Consider the following 15,124-nt stretch of genomic DNA (forward strand, 5'->3'; position numbering starts at 1 on the left):
GTCCTATCGTGTTTGAAAGTGCTCTTAGAACGTGCTGAAGTGCTAATAGAACTTTGACATTTAAATATTCAAACTTCTTTCAAACCACAAAACTGTCAAAACTTTTGTTGTAATTTATTGCTCATAATATGCCATCTCAATGACAACGCGAAAGTTAAGGAAGGTGTGCCAAAAACAGTGCGAAAAAGTAAATCCCATTTAAAATACATCGTTACTTTACGCACACTTTGAACCCTTCAGGTACTGCTATCTATAATCACAGTTTTCACAAATTAAAAACTCATACATAATATGATATAGAGTAGATAAATAACTATTTTTAACTTTTTTTCCACGAAGAAAATAAGCCCCTGATTATTGTGGTCCACGTAGTCAAATTAGCTGAACCAGCCTTAGAAATAAGCTCGTTTTTCAAAAAATCTTATAAACAAATTAAATTTCGCAAAAACTATTCAACCGATCTGGCCTATGTTTTGCGCACAATTCAAACACGATTGGAAGCGTCCACTTAAACAAATTTTAATAAATAATAAAAAGTTATTAACAAAATTCCAAAACAGCGATTTTTTTGTTCATTTTACAATAACTTTTTTGTTAATTAACCGAGTTTAATTCAGCATATCTAATTTTGTGTATCTTTTCTTTCTGAAAGAGTTGTCTGTTGACGTCAATTCTGTAAATAGACAAGTTTTTAAGTTATGAGCAAAATAATGAGTTTGACTAGACCAAGGCATTTAGAACAAAATAAATCGATTTTTAAATATAGCATCTAGAGACTTGCATCTTTTTCCATTGTGTTCAGAATGACGTCAAGAAAAAAGTCTACTATACAAAGATGGGTGGAAATGCATAATTGCACTTTAAAGTACATGAAATGCATTCAAAATGCCTAAACATGTCAAAATAAGTATATTAAAGGCCAGATTTTATTATCGAAGGGGTTTTTGGGGTCACTGAACACGAATACGCAATCAGAACCGACCCCCTGAAGTACCTGGTGCTCAGGGTTACTTCTAAGGCACATCATCTGGAGATTCGAGGGTTTTCGGCACTAAATTGATACAAACACAAACAGATTACTCGGGGGTTTTATGGGGTTGATGAATACGAATATAACATCAAAGCCGACCCTCGGAGCACCTAGTTCCCAGGGTGACTGATATGCACGTCATCTGGAATTTCGAGGCTTTTCGACACTAAATTGATGCAAATAGATTACTCGAGGGTTTTGCGGTTGCTGAACACGAATACGCCATCAGAACCAACCTCCGAAAACCGAAAAGCCTCGTAATTCCAGATGACTTACTTATCAGTCACCCTGGGCACTAGATGCTCCGAGGGTTGTTCTGATTCTGGTTTCTGTTATTCGTGTTCAGTAACCCCAAAATCCTCCGAATAATTTGTTTGAATCAATTTAGTGCTTAAAACCCTCGAAACTCCAGATGACGTGCCTTAGCAATAACCCTGAGCACCAGGTACTTCGGGGGTCGGTTCTTATTGCGTATTTGTGTTCAATGACCCTAAAACTCCCCGAATAATAAAATATGGCTCTTAATATACTGATTTTGAAATCTTTATGCACTTTTGGATGTATGTTATGCACTTTAAAATGCAATTATGTATTTCCACCCATTTTTGTATAGTAGATACCTAGACTTTCTAGAGAAGTCTAGAGAAGTCTCTAGCTAGGTGCTGTATTTAAAAAAGAATGTGTGTGTACTTTGTACGCACGTAAGAAGTTATACTTCTCTTATAATATAATCTAACTTCATATTATGATTTCAACGAAATCAATATATCTACTTTAATAGTTATTTATGATACAAGTGTTAAAAATACACGTTTAAGGCACGCATGTGGAATGAGCGAAGCGAATTCTGCAATTCACATGAGTGCCTTAAAAATGTACTTTTTAACACGTATATCATACAATATTTTTTCTACAAACGTCTTATATATCAACAATTATAATTTATTCATTCTCAATTACAGGACAATATCTACAAAAACTTTTACTTGAACTTGACTGACATTCCATTTTTATATTTTTCTTGACATTACATCAAAACTGCCTATACTGTCAATACGTAAATCATAACAACTGTAGAATAACATCTTACTTTTATTGTTGTATATTCTAACAAATTTTATTAGCTTTTTCTACAAACGTGTTAAAAATGCAATAATACAGTTTAAATTAAATTTTAAAAAACCTTTTAAACCACCTTTTTCAAATTGCGCAAGTTGTACAATTAATATTAATGTTAATAAATGAAATATAAATATTTTGATTCACAATTTGACAATTCACTTTTAACTGCAGTGCCTTAAATTTTTTAAAGCACTAGTGCCTTAAAGTAGCATTTTTAACGCTCCTATGGAGTGCTAAAATAGTTATTTATGAAACAGTTCGTGAAGTATGCTTTTTGCGAACGCACGCGATTTTTAGAGCACGAGCGACAACGGAGCGAGTGCTATACATCGCGTAAGTTCGCAAAAAGTACTTCACGCACAGTTTCATACAATATTTTATCTACGATAAACAAATAAAAAAACTGTAACTCTTCGTCACTGGAATTTATTTCTATTCTACAATTTTTAGAACTTTGACATTTAAAAATCCTAACTACTTTCAAATCACAAAACTGTCAAAAATTTTGTTGTAAGTCATTGCTCATATTGTCATCAACATGACAACGCGAAAGTTAAGGATATTTGATTATATGAAAGTGTGCCAAAAAACCCATTGAAAGTGTGCGAAAAAGTAAATCCCATTTAAAATACATTGTTACTTCACGCACACTTTAAACCCTTCACGCACTGCTATCTATAATGACAGTTTTCACAAACTAATAACTTATAAATAATATGACATATAGTAAATAAATTGCATTTTTAACACGGTTGTAGAAAAACAGTTTTTTGTATTGTATTTAAATATTAAACTAATTTTAGAAAGAACGAAAAGAATACCAAAAATTTAAAAAAAGAAAAAACCGGATTTGAACGTTGGACCTCTCGATCCGTAGGCGAATGCTCTACCGATGAGCTACCACCGGTGTGTATACGTACGATCATTTCTCGGACATAATTACAATTACGGTGACAGATAGATTAATTGAAAATAAACATTTTCAATAATACTTATTACGAGGAAGACAAATCCACAGACACAAAAATTATAATAAATATATTTACTAAAAACACTAATAATATATTCTTTTCACGCACACCTTATTTGTGCTACATAACTTAAAAGATGTAGCGACTAATACCATACTGTAGGTGTGCGTATGCGCCCAGAAAAATAAAAATTCACCCTCGTGCCTAAAGAACTATAACTTTAAAAATCGATTTATTCCGTTGTTTTTAGTGCTAAATGCTCTGGTCTCGATGTTTTGATTGTTTATTTAAAAATAGTTTCACTAAAAAATTGATGAATCCCTAGATGAAAGAGTCTTTTTGTAATATCTCATACATATTTCAACTGTCAAACCAGCCTATACATATAACACAATCCAACGATGAAAAACTTTTTAGTGTGCTGAGTCCGAAAATCATTATTAAAAATGTATCACCCACCATTCTCTCACAATTTAATAATTAAAATTGCATAATTACTTAAAACTGCATAATTAATTATATGGTGAAACCAAGATGACTACTAAGGAAAAAGAAGCTTGGATTGCATTCAAAAAAGTTGTAACCAAGTTTTTATAGGTAATGTGAAAGACCCTAACTACGAGCTTATAGTAGCTAATTTATTAGATAAGTTTAAAGATTTGGGATGTGTAATGAGCCTCAAAATCCACTTTTTGCATAATCATCTTGACTTTTTCCCTGAAAATCTGGGTGATGTCAGGGAAGAACAAGGCGAACGCTTCCACCAGGATATCAAGGTGATGGAGAAACGATAAAAGCGTGGATAAAAGAGGTATTGGAACACCAACATGATGGGTAATTACTGTTGGTAACTTCATCAGGAACAACAGAGTGCCTCGCATAGGAGAAAAAGCTACTTGAGAAGTTTTACAGAAAAAAGAGAAAGAAGATACACAAGCATTGACTCCTGAAAGGATGGTACATACCTATACCATTACAAGATAAGAATTAGATAAAAGGTTTCGGTATTTTGTCTTTTTCAAATTAATATAATGTAGAATAAACCAGTGTCATATTGTGGGAAAACTGTGGGCGATACGTAAATTCTAATTGCAGATTCTTTTTGATCGCTAAAAAATACTTAGAATTCACATAAATTTGCAAGAAAAGTTTTATAAATCTTTTTTTTTTTTCGTTGGCCTGTGTAATTATTGTGTCGAGTAAAAAACTTACTACTTGACTGGCCTACAGTGGGAATCAGTCGGCCAATTTGGTGGTCGCTGAAGAGTTTTGTGAAACTTTTCGAAGAATGTATTTGAAGGCTGTAATTCTCCGTTGCGTTAATTATTTAGCAGAATCAATTTATTATTGGTGTTATCAAGGCCAGTTTTATTGCTCAAAGAAATCCCCGTTGAACCACGGAAGGTCAGCATCGGTCAATGCTCAGGAAGGATTTTTGTACTTAACGGAAACTGTGTAGTCTGATCGTAAATACTTGTAACTTAAAGCGCCTGCGGATAGTTAGCATGTACTATTTTTTGCTGTTAGTGGTTACTAGATAGAGCTTTGAAAACACACAATATATTGTGTATGTTTACCTATACATACTTGTGCCGTTAGTTGCTTTTACTTGGTGGGTGAAAGCCACCCTTTCTCGTGGCTGAAAAAACATACGTACAAAATAAGTCCGGAAATGGATAAAGTGACTAATTCTAAGCAACTTTTGTTTTATGGAGTTATTTCACTTAGGGCCGGTTTTTCGAACGCTAATCAACAATGATCATTATTAAATATTTAATTACTGTCACCAAAACTGTCAATGTCAACTTTGTTTGGGTTGCTGAAAACATAATTAATTACAATTATGAGATTTATTATTAATTATGTTAATAATTATTGTTATATTAATTGATTATGGTCTCAGAATTGTAATTAATTATCTTTTAACAATTGACATTGACAGTAATTAATTATTTGATAATGATCATTGTTGATTAGCGTTCGAACAACCGGCCCTAAGTCAATACTTTTCGAGTTATTTGAGCGTGAATATGTTCATTTTCCAACAAAAAACCCACATTTTTAGACGGTTTTTCGCAAATTACTTAAAAAGTAAGTATTTCACCCAAAAAAATATTTTCAGCAAAAATGTAGCTACCTATAACAAAACAAAAAAAAAATGGTAAGTATATGTACCTATTAAATCTGTAGACCCAGTAGATTCAGCGATGTAGCTCATGAAAAGTAGCTTGTTATTCGTCAAATGCCAAATCGAATATTTCAACGTGAAATAATAAAAAAAATGAAACACTTTTTGGAGAAACTCATCAAAATTTTTAAAAGTGTTTTTTACAAAGGTTTCTGGCATCAAAACTAAGCAAGTTACGCTAAAATAAAAGTTGATCCCCTTTTTTGGTAAAAAAATTCGTGAAAATCACCCTCTAATTAGCATCTCAAATGAAATTAACTTACTGCTATTTACGTTACTGCTTTACCATTTACTTTTGTATGGCTTATAATATGGTTTGTTACTTTCATTGGTTCAAAGTGCTTATTAAAAAAAAAGAATGTGTGTACTTTGTACGCACGTAAGAAGTTATACTTCTATTATATGATTTCAACGAAATCAATATACTTTAAACAGTTTCTCTACTACTTTCCAAAAATTTTTATTAAAACAATACCAAAAATTAAAAAAATAAAAGAATAAAACACACACAAACACAAAAATTTTAATTAAATACGTATTTTCTGAAAAAAAATTATATAATAATATACTTACAATCATAAAATCTATAAAAAAATAAAAAATGATATAACTTGCATTGGGCTTGAACCTACTTCCCGTGTACCCCGCCGTACGAGAGTCGAAGCGATTTCAAACTGCACCACCTTCGCGTATACGTCATGTGGGAATATACACAAACTGAACAACTTTTTGACATTTTGTTTATATGAATTTTTATTAGTTTGATTTTTGTCGAATTAAAATACAACAATATATAGAGTAAGAAAACGATACATTAGATGAAAATTTGTAGAAAGTTTGTTCGTAATCAGATTATGTAAATTAAAGCATTGCCTACTAGGGGTATAGCATAGCAAGTACTAGGTAAGTACATTATTTTTTTTACATTTTCCAAATAGGTATGAAGATAATTTTTTATTGGAATACAACTGAAACATTTAGAATTACGTACCTGTGGCTTTTCAAAACTATTTAAAAAGTCACTATAATTATAAATTTGATTTTATTTCTGTCCTCACAACAATAAAAACTAATATATTATACATTTTTGTTTACCGATAACCTCCATATTGAACAATTATTGACAGATCATTTCAACACCCAATCAGAGCCCGTATAAAGACTAATACCAAACTGTCGGTGTGCGCATGCGAGCAGATCAATATAAATTCACCCTCAATCTCAACCGCGCTTAAAGAAGTATAACTTCAAAAATGGTTTTAAGTTTAATTTTTAATTTTTTTTTAATTTTCAAATTAAATGCCGTTTTTCCAAAATAACTTATTAGTCGTACAAAAAATCTCGAAGAGCAAGAAATGTAGGTTTTGCTTTTATGAATACTTTTATTTTTTTTCTTTTTCTGTAAGGCAAAAATTGGTTAAGATATGGCTGTTCAAAATTTGCATACACTAGTGATTAGTTCACTAGACTCACTAGACTCGTTCAAGCCCTTTAAACCCTTTCAAAAATAAGCACTTTCAACCGTTGAAACTTACACAGCTTATAAACAATCCATAAATAAAGTAAATTGTAAAGCTTTAACGATTAATTTTTTTGGGATGCAAATTAGGGGATGATTTTCACGAATTTTTTACCAGAAAAAGGAATCAACTTTATTTTGAGCGTAACTTGCTTAATTTCGATGCTAGAAACTTTTATAGAAAAAACTAAAATAAAGCTTTGTAAACAATTTAAAATTTTTTTGATGAGTTTTCCCCGAAAAGTACTTCATTTTTTGGTTATTTTACGTTGAAATATTCGATTAATAATTTGATGAATAGAAACCTACTAATCATGCGCTACAACAAAGAAAAATATATTTTTAATAAAATACTTAATTTTTGTGTTATTTGCGAAAAACAAAAACCATCTAAAAACGTATTTTTTTTTGTTTAAAAATAAACATTTTCACCCGCAAATAACTCAAAAAGTATTGGCTTGAGTGAAAAAAGTCTATAGAATAAAAGTTGGTTAGAATTAGGGCCGGTTGTTCGAACGCTAATCAACAATGATCATTATCAAATATTTAATTACTGTCACCAACTGTCAATGTCAACTTTGTTTGGGTTGCTGAAAACATAATTAATTATAATTATGAAATTACTTAATCAATTATGTTAATAATTGTTATGTTAATTGATTAACTAATCTCATAATTTTAATCAATTATGTTTTCAGCAACCCAATAAAAGTTGACATTGACAGTTTTAGTGACAGTAATTAAATATTTGATAGTGATCATTGTTGATTAGCGTTCGAACAACCGGCCCTTAGTCTTCTTCTTTTTTTGGTATAGACATGACTCTGTCTGTTTTTTCAATGTGCCTCTAGTAAGTTGTCGTTTCATCGTTTTAGTTATTCCAGTTATTAATGTTATCCACCTTGCATCTCCGTCATAAATATATCTGTACTTGTAGCCAGTGGCGGCTCGTGGCTTAGGTACAGGGTCGGCAAGGTTTTGTCTCCTCAGATAGGTATGCCATCTAATTAAAAGGCTTCAATTTCATAGAAGATTTTTGGTTTTTGTTTTTTTTTATTTTTTTTATTTATTTTTATTTTTTTTTTGTTTTTTTTTGTTTTTTTCTATAAATTTAGAACCTAAACCTGTTTATAAATTAACTCTAGTCTATGTTGTTTCGAAGTAGCAAAATGGGTTATAACGTCATTGTAAAATTTATTATTGTTTTGGAGAGGTTTTAAAAGTTTTTTTTCTATTGACATTTGAGACAAGTTTGACATTCTCTCTTGTTTCATGGTGTTTCGACAATCAGTTTTGACTCTTTTGAGACAAGAGAAATCCCGTTCGTTGGAGGCAGAATTTTCCCACATTTGAGCACAATAATTTATTAATTTCGGGAACAGTTTGTGATAACTAATGAATTGGAGTATATAAAATTAAACATATTTTGTAACTTATCCCACCTTATTTAGAAAATATTTAGATCAGCATATAAAACTGTTAATTCATTTTCTTATTTTATTTGATTAAAGAATGATGGATAATTTTAATGAACTTGTCTAATAGATATTTTGAAAATTATTTGGAAATAATAATTGAGTTATCCTTCCACTCAAAAAGATCCGGTACATTGTTTAAATAATCAAAATATCAAAAAATGAAGAAAAAATTCGATTTTTTTCTTCGTTTTTTGATAATAACTTTCAAAGTATTCTTTTCTGAGAAAAGTTATACCGACATAAAAGTTACATAATGAAATTTCCTACAATATAGGATTGGTTAAAAATTTTAAAAGTGTCATCTTTGTTGCAAAACAGCAATAATTGCGAAAAAACGTAGAAAACAAGTATTCGCATTTTACTTTTTTCAACCATTTATCCTACACTTACGACCTTCATATTTTAATCAGAAAACCTTTATGATATAATAAAACAATACTGTAAATTTCATTTAGATCGATTCAATAGATTTTGCAAAATAAATTTTGCAATCCAGCTTTTGCAAAAAAAAATAATTTTTTCAAAATGTTGCAGTACTGATAATAAAGCAGATAGCAAGTTGATTTTTTTACATATAGAAGAAAGGTACAGTATTCTTCTATACGTAAAAATAAATTCAACTTGATGTCTGCTTTATTTTCAGTTCTGCTACATTTTGAAAAAATGAATTTTTTTGCGAAAGCTGGATTGCAAAATTTATTTTGCAAAATTTATTGAACCGATCTTAATGAAATTCACAGTATTGTTTTACTATATGATATAGTTTTTTTGGGTAAAATTATGAAGGTCCTAAGTACAACCATAAATGGTTGAAAAACGTAAAATACGAATACTTGTTTTTTATGATTTTTTCGCAATTATTGCTATTTTGCAACAAGGGTGACAATTTTCAAAATTTTTAACTAATCCTATATTGTAGGAAATTTAATTACGCAACGTTTATGTCAGTGTAACTTTTTCGAAAAATAATACTTTTAAAGTTATAATCAAAAAATTAAGAAAAAAATCGAATTTTTCCTTAATTTTTTGACATTTTGATTGTTTAAATAATGTTCCGGACCTTTTTGAGTGGGAGGATAACTCAAATATTATTGTATGAGTTATTTTCAAGCAATTTCTGCAAAAAATATGAGTCACCTCTCAACGTCCAAATTAATGTACTAATATTTTTACAGATGCGCCCTGGTCTATAATAGGTATGTGTCTTGTTGCCGTTTGCAGATCACCGCTCGGCAGATTGTTTATCTGCCGTACTTGCCATTCAAATAAATACGGGGAATGTATAATTGGTTGCCTATCGGCTAATATTCCATAGCTTCTTATTACAAGCAAATTGTCAATCTGGGGACGGCTTGCCGAAGCGCGTTTTATAAGAATTCACACAATCGCAATCGGGTGCATGGCTAGGATCATTAATTTGAAAAGTTTCTTACGCACAGCGCACAGGGATCACTTAACGTATCGGATCGATCGAATTCTTTTAAAAACAATGAATAAAATTTAGTCTGTATTATCTCACAGATATTTTTTTAATTTTACAGAAACTAATATCATCAACTCTGATTAACTTAAATATTTAAAAAAATCTATAATGTGTCCATAAATGTGTGGTTCGGCACTGCCGACCCTGCCGACTCTGACCAGCCGCCACTGCTTGTAGCTCTGTCCAATAGAGTCTTACGAGGGCAATCTTTTTGTCCTCTCTGTGTCGGGTCGTGTTTCTGTCGCGTATTTCTTAAATTCTGCATTTCATTTCTTTTTCGATATTCTTATTTCTCCAAATTGTGTCATTCAGGCAACCTGCGGCCCTGTTTGCTCTATTCACTTGATCTTCCACTTCTGTTTCGAGCCTTCCGTAGCAATTTACATCTTATTGGATTTGCTGTTTTAACCATGCATTTTGTCTTTTTTGGGAAATTAACATGTTACATTTTCTAGCACTTATATTAAATTGTTGCAGCATACGTTGTAAATCATCTTCATTTTGAGAGATTAGTATTGCATCGTCTGCCTGGCAGATTATTTTAAGTTGTTTTGCTCCCGGTAGGTATCCTTTTTTAGTTTTTACTTTTTTTTATTATTTCATCCATGGTCACGTCGAACAATAAAGGACTCAAGGAATCCATTGCCAGCTTCAATTTTGGTCAGTTAGTTTATCTACTTTTACTTTTATTGTGTTGTTTTGGTTGATGTTTCTGATCGTTTTAATTATTCCTAGAGGTACCTCTCATGAGTATAACAAATGGATAATGTCCTTTAATTTGCCCCTGTCAAATCCTTCCTTCGGGTCCACGAAACATAAATATGCCGGTTTGTTGTATTCTAACGATTTCTCCTGAACTTGCCTCATTATAAATGTAGCATCAGTGCATAATCTTCCCGATCTAAAATCTTGTTGTTCTTCTGCTAACGTTATAATTTCATTCAGTTTCTTTGTTATCACTTTGGTTGTTAATTTTAATATTGTGTTTAATAAGGTAATTCCTCTGTAATTCTCCGGGTCCGATTTGTCTCCTTTTTTTAAAGAGAGGTATTAGGATACTTGATCTCCATTCTTGTGGTATTCTGTTTTGTTCTATTATTTTTTGTATCAGTTTTAATAGTTGTTTAGTCAGATCTTGTTTAGTCAGAATTAGTCAATTGACTTATTTTGAATGTACCTATGTTTTTTCACTGCCGTGAAGGAGTCGTTCAAAAGTGAAGTGGAGGGTAAGAAGGACCTAATCCAAATGTTCATGCAATTCGGTGGTGACACGGAAAATTACAGGGTATCGCCGTATTTCACGTTCATTTACTGACCTATACTGCAATGTTATCTCTCTCGTTCCATCCCTCCTTGTGGAGTATTGGGCGCTTATGCGTTTCTTGGCCAAAAGTGTAAGATTGCTGTCTGGCCGGGACAGCGCATCTTTTGTTTTTATTCTCTGGATAAATTGTGAACTAATTCCCTCCACACTTTTGCTCTCTTTTTGACTTCGCCCCATCTTAGTCCAATTTTTTCGTGTTCTCTCGTTGTTGTTCTTTTCCAGCTGTTGTCTGGTCTGCCCCTCTTTCTTTTCCCCTCTGGTTGGTATTCAAGTGCTTGTCTTGCTATGCTGCTTTGGTCTTTCCTCAAAGTGTGGCCGATCCATTTCCATTTTTTTCCTTGGCTGTAGTAGATATGTTAGTTTGCTTTGTCCTTTTCCATAGTTCTGTATTAGTTATTTTGTTTGGCCAGTATATTTTCAGGATTTTTCTTAGAGATTTGTTTACAAATGTTTGTAGTTTTTTAGTTGTATTTTCGTCCTGTTTCCATGTTTCTGCTCCATAGAGCAGTATACTTTTAATTCAACTATTAAAGATTTTAATTTTTGTTGTTTCCGATATTTCGTTTGTTTGCCAAATTCTATTTAAAGCGTTGAATGCGTGTTGCGCCTTTGTTATTCTCGTCTCTATATCCTTTTTACACCCCTCGCTCCTTTCCATGACAGATCCCAGATATGTGAACTTGTCTGCCTCATCTACTTCTTTACCGTTTATCATTATTTTATTATTTGGATGGTTATTATTTTTTAGAAGTTTAGTTTTTTCTGTGTTTATTCGAAGTCTGATCGTGTCGCAGTACTGTGCCAATTTGTCAATTTTTGCTTGCATATGATTTCGGTGTTCAGTTATCAGGCAGATGTCATCTGCAAATTCGAGATCTTCTAACTGTTTGAAAAGGTTCCACCTGATGCCTGTTCGATCGTCGATTACTTTCCTCATTACCCAATCTATCATAATAAGGAATAGGGTAGGGGATAGTACACAATCCTGTTTGACTCCACTTTCTATGGATATTTCTTCTGTTACTTCACCTAAATGTTCTAGTTTGGCTTTGTATCCTTCGTAGAAGAGTTTAATAAAGTTTATGATTTTTAGTGGTATCCCATATAATCTAAGGATTTTTCACATCTGTGCCCTATTTACACAGTCAAAGGCCTTTTCGAAGTCGATAAAACTTACATCTATATCTTCATTCCATTCATTTGTTTGTTCCAAGATAATTCTAAGGATGCAAATGTGATCAATAGTGGAATGGTTGGAACGGAAGCCTGCTTGGTTGTTTCTCAGTTTTTTATCTAGTTACGGCTTCAATCTTTCCAATATGATTTTGGTCAGCACTTTGGATGTGGCACTTAGTAGTGTTATTGCACGCCAATTGTTGCATTTGCTCAGGTCTCCTTTTTTGGGTATTTTTATAATCAATCCCTCTTTCCACTCCTTTGGCAATTCTTCGTCCGTCCATATTTTATTTAAAAGTGTATGTAGCATCTCTACTGACTGCTCGGTGTCTGCTTTTATTATGTCAATGGGTATATTGTCGATTCCTGTGGCTTTGCCATTTTTTGGTAGTTTTAGGGTGTTTCCAATTTCATCCCTTAACCTATACTGCAATGTTATAGTATTAGGTATTATTAGACCAATATATGCGTACGCATCAGAATGTCATAATTCCACAAAATAAGAAAAATTGGAGATAGTAGAAATATATTGCGTATAAGGAATATTTATTTAGAGGTCTGGAGAATATCAGACGACAGCTGGCCAGAAATATAGTGCTATACAAAAAAAAAGAAACAAGATAAACCCTTCTTTAATAAGGTTAAAAGAAATTATGCATAGACTTTTCCAACTTAATGACACTTTTTTCGAAAATGTTTAGTGAGCTTAATGTTAATTTCAGACTACTCCGTACTCTCCGCGTATATAAATATTTTGCGTTTGTTTATATAATATAAACAATTTATATGATTTTAACATATATTTTATATGATCTAAACTATTTGTAAATTCGTATTGGATAAAATATATATTTTCAATGTATACTTACCCCTAGTTGTAAACTAGGCCTATCAAAGTTCACTCGCATCCATATCCCACCAAGATCAGACTCTGACATAAGGGTAAGAACACCATAAATTCGATCTGGCTCGTCAGGCTTCCTGGCTTCATATTTGAACCAGTTAGGGCACGGTGATACGAGATCTTGACTCACAACACTGCCAAAAAGCAACAAAACTAGTGTCAACTCAACCCCCATGGTTTCCACTTTTAGAACTAAAAGTTAGTCGATTGGACTTCAGGTGTGGTGTGATCAATGATCATGGAAATTTAGATTTTCAAGAACGATGGGTATAACATCTTCTTAATTATGATGATTCTTAAATCAAAACACTGATATACTTCACCTACTACGCACTCTTGACATTAACGAAACAATAAAAGAACCACAAGAACCGGTCCTTCGATTGATTATAAACTATTCTCCGAGGTTTTTGCAACACTCTTTGATTTAACATAATTTTGAATATATATGTATTAGGTAGACCATCAAACATAATAACTAATCATTTAAAAATCATAAACCAGTTCTTTTCGGTGATCAGTAAGGATTTTTGTACTTAACGGAAACTGATTGTCAATACTTAATTTATAGTCCAGAGAAATAAGGTTTTTTTCGGGACACTTGAGCAGCCAGGTTGCAAATGGATTTTTTAGGTACTATATACCTAATACATTATAAATACAAAAATGCCCGTCACAGTTCGGACAAGAAACTTAGTTATTAACAAATAAGTGTCAAAATGGCAGTTTTTTCGTTTAAATCGCTATAGGTAAAAATAGGGTAATTAAATATCTTATTTATAATATTCTTCTTTTTGTAGATGAGCCAAGGTTTAAAATGGCACTTTTTGAATTTTGGTCCGATCCTTTTTTGTTTCGAAAAGTGCAAAATAATACTAAAATTTCAAAAATAAAAAATGTACTATAACTTTTACGAAAATGGCCTTAAGACTTTCATATTGCACGAAAAGTTGAGTCAAACATTTCATATAGGGTGTTTGGTAAAGAATGGGCCATAGCTTAACCTCAGGTTCCTGAGGTCGAAATAGGCCGATTTAAGTTAACCTACCTTAGTACAAAGTTTATAATAACCGAGATACAGGCAGGGCCGCGTTTAGGTCAATTGCCGCCCTAGGCAATTCTCTAGTAGCCGCCCTTCAAACATGTACCATTTTTGCGAAAAAAAAAATGCAAGCAGAATTTTTTATTTAAGGAGCGTTCAAGTATTACGTAACGCGATTTTTTAAGATTTTTGACCTTCCTCCCCCCTACATGACGCAGTTTTTGAAGATTTTTGACCCCCCCCCTCCAACCTGCGTTACGTAATACTTAAACGGTCCTTACTTAAACGTAATACTAAAACTTACTTAAATAAGAATGTTAGGTTCTTCATTGCTATCTATTACTATAGCGGATCTACTGAGCATTATCACACTAATCAATCAACTTGTATATTGATTTTAAAATTATTTTAAGGCGAAACATTTTTTTGTCATTACTTTTTAAACCACAGAAATGTCTGGCAATTATAATTCATATTTCTAATAATGTTTAAAAAGTAATGACAAAAAAATTTTTCGCCTTAAAAGTTATTTATGATATAAATGTTAAAAGTGCAATTTTAAGGCACGCATGTGAAAGTTTGTAGAATGAGCGAAGCGAATTCTGCAATTCACATGAGTGCATTAAAAATGCACTTTTTAACACGTATATCATACAATATTTTTTCTACAAACGTTATAAATTTATAAAATACAATATTTTTGTTAATTGCTGATACCATAAAACCTATGACCCGTAAAAGGTAGAACTGGGTGTCTACCCTCGAGGGGAATGTCTAAAAATTCTTAGCGAAAATATTATACCGTTACATAAACTTGTTTTTTCTACAAACGTGTTAAAAATGCAATAATACAGTTTAAATTAAATTTTAAATAACCTTTTAAAACA

At 31.9% G+C, this 15,124-nt stretch overlaps 1 protein-coding gene across 2 annotated transcripts in view; it reads right to left on the reverse strand.

Moving 5' to 3' along the window:
* The window catches only part of LOC126881887 (phenoloxidase-activating factor 1-like), a 134,836-nt gene extending 121,220 nt beyond the window's left edge, over positions 1-13,616 (reverse strand). The window contains exon 1 of one of the 2 annotated variants that reach the window (XM_050646536.1): positions 13,161-13,616. In XM_050646536.1, the coding sequence (XP_050502493.1) occupies positions 13,161-13,370 (210 nt within the window). In that variant the 5' untranslated portion in view covers positions 13,371-13,616. The remainder of the gene's footprint in view (positions 1-13,160) is intronic. The other variant, XM_050646538.1, reaches the window with a different exon arrangement.
* Between the last annotated feature and the right edge of the window lie 1,508 nt (positions 13,617-15,124).

The sequence above is a fragment of the Diabrotica virgifera genome, chromosome 3 (genome assembly GCF_917563875.1).
Source record: "Diabrotica virgifera virgifera chromosome 3, PGI_DIABVI_V3a".
Taxonomy (NCBI): Eukaryota; Metazoa; Arthropoda; class Insecta; order Coleoptera; family Chrysomelidae; genus Diabrotica; species Diabrotica virgifera.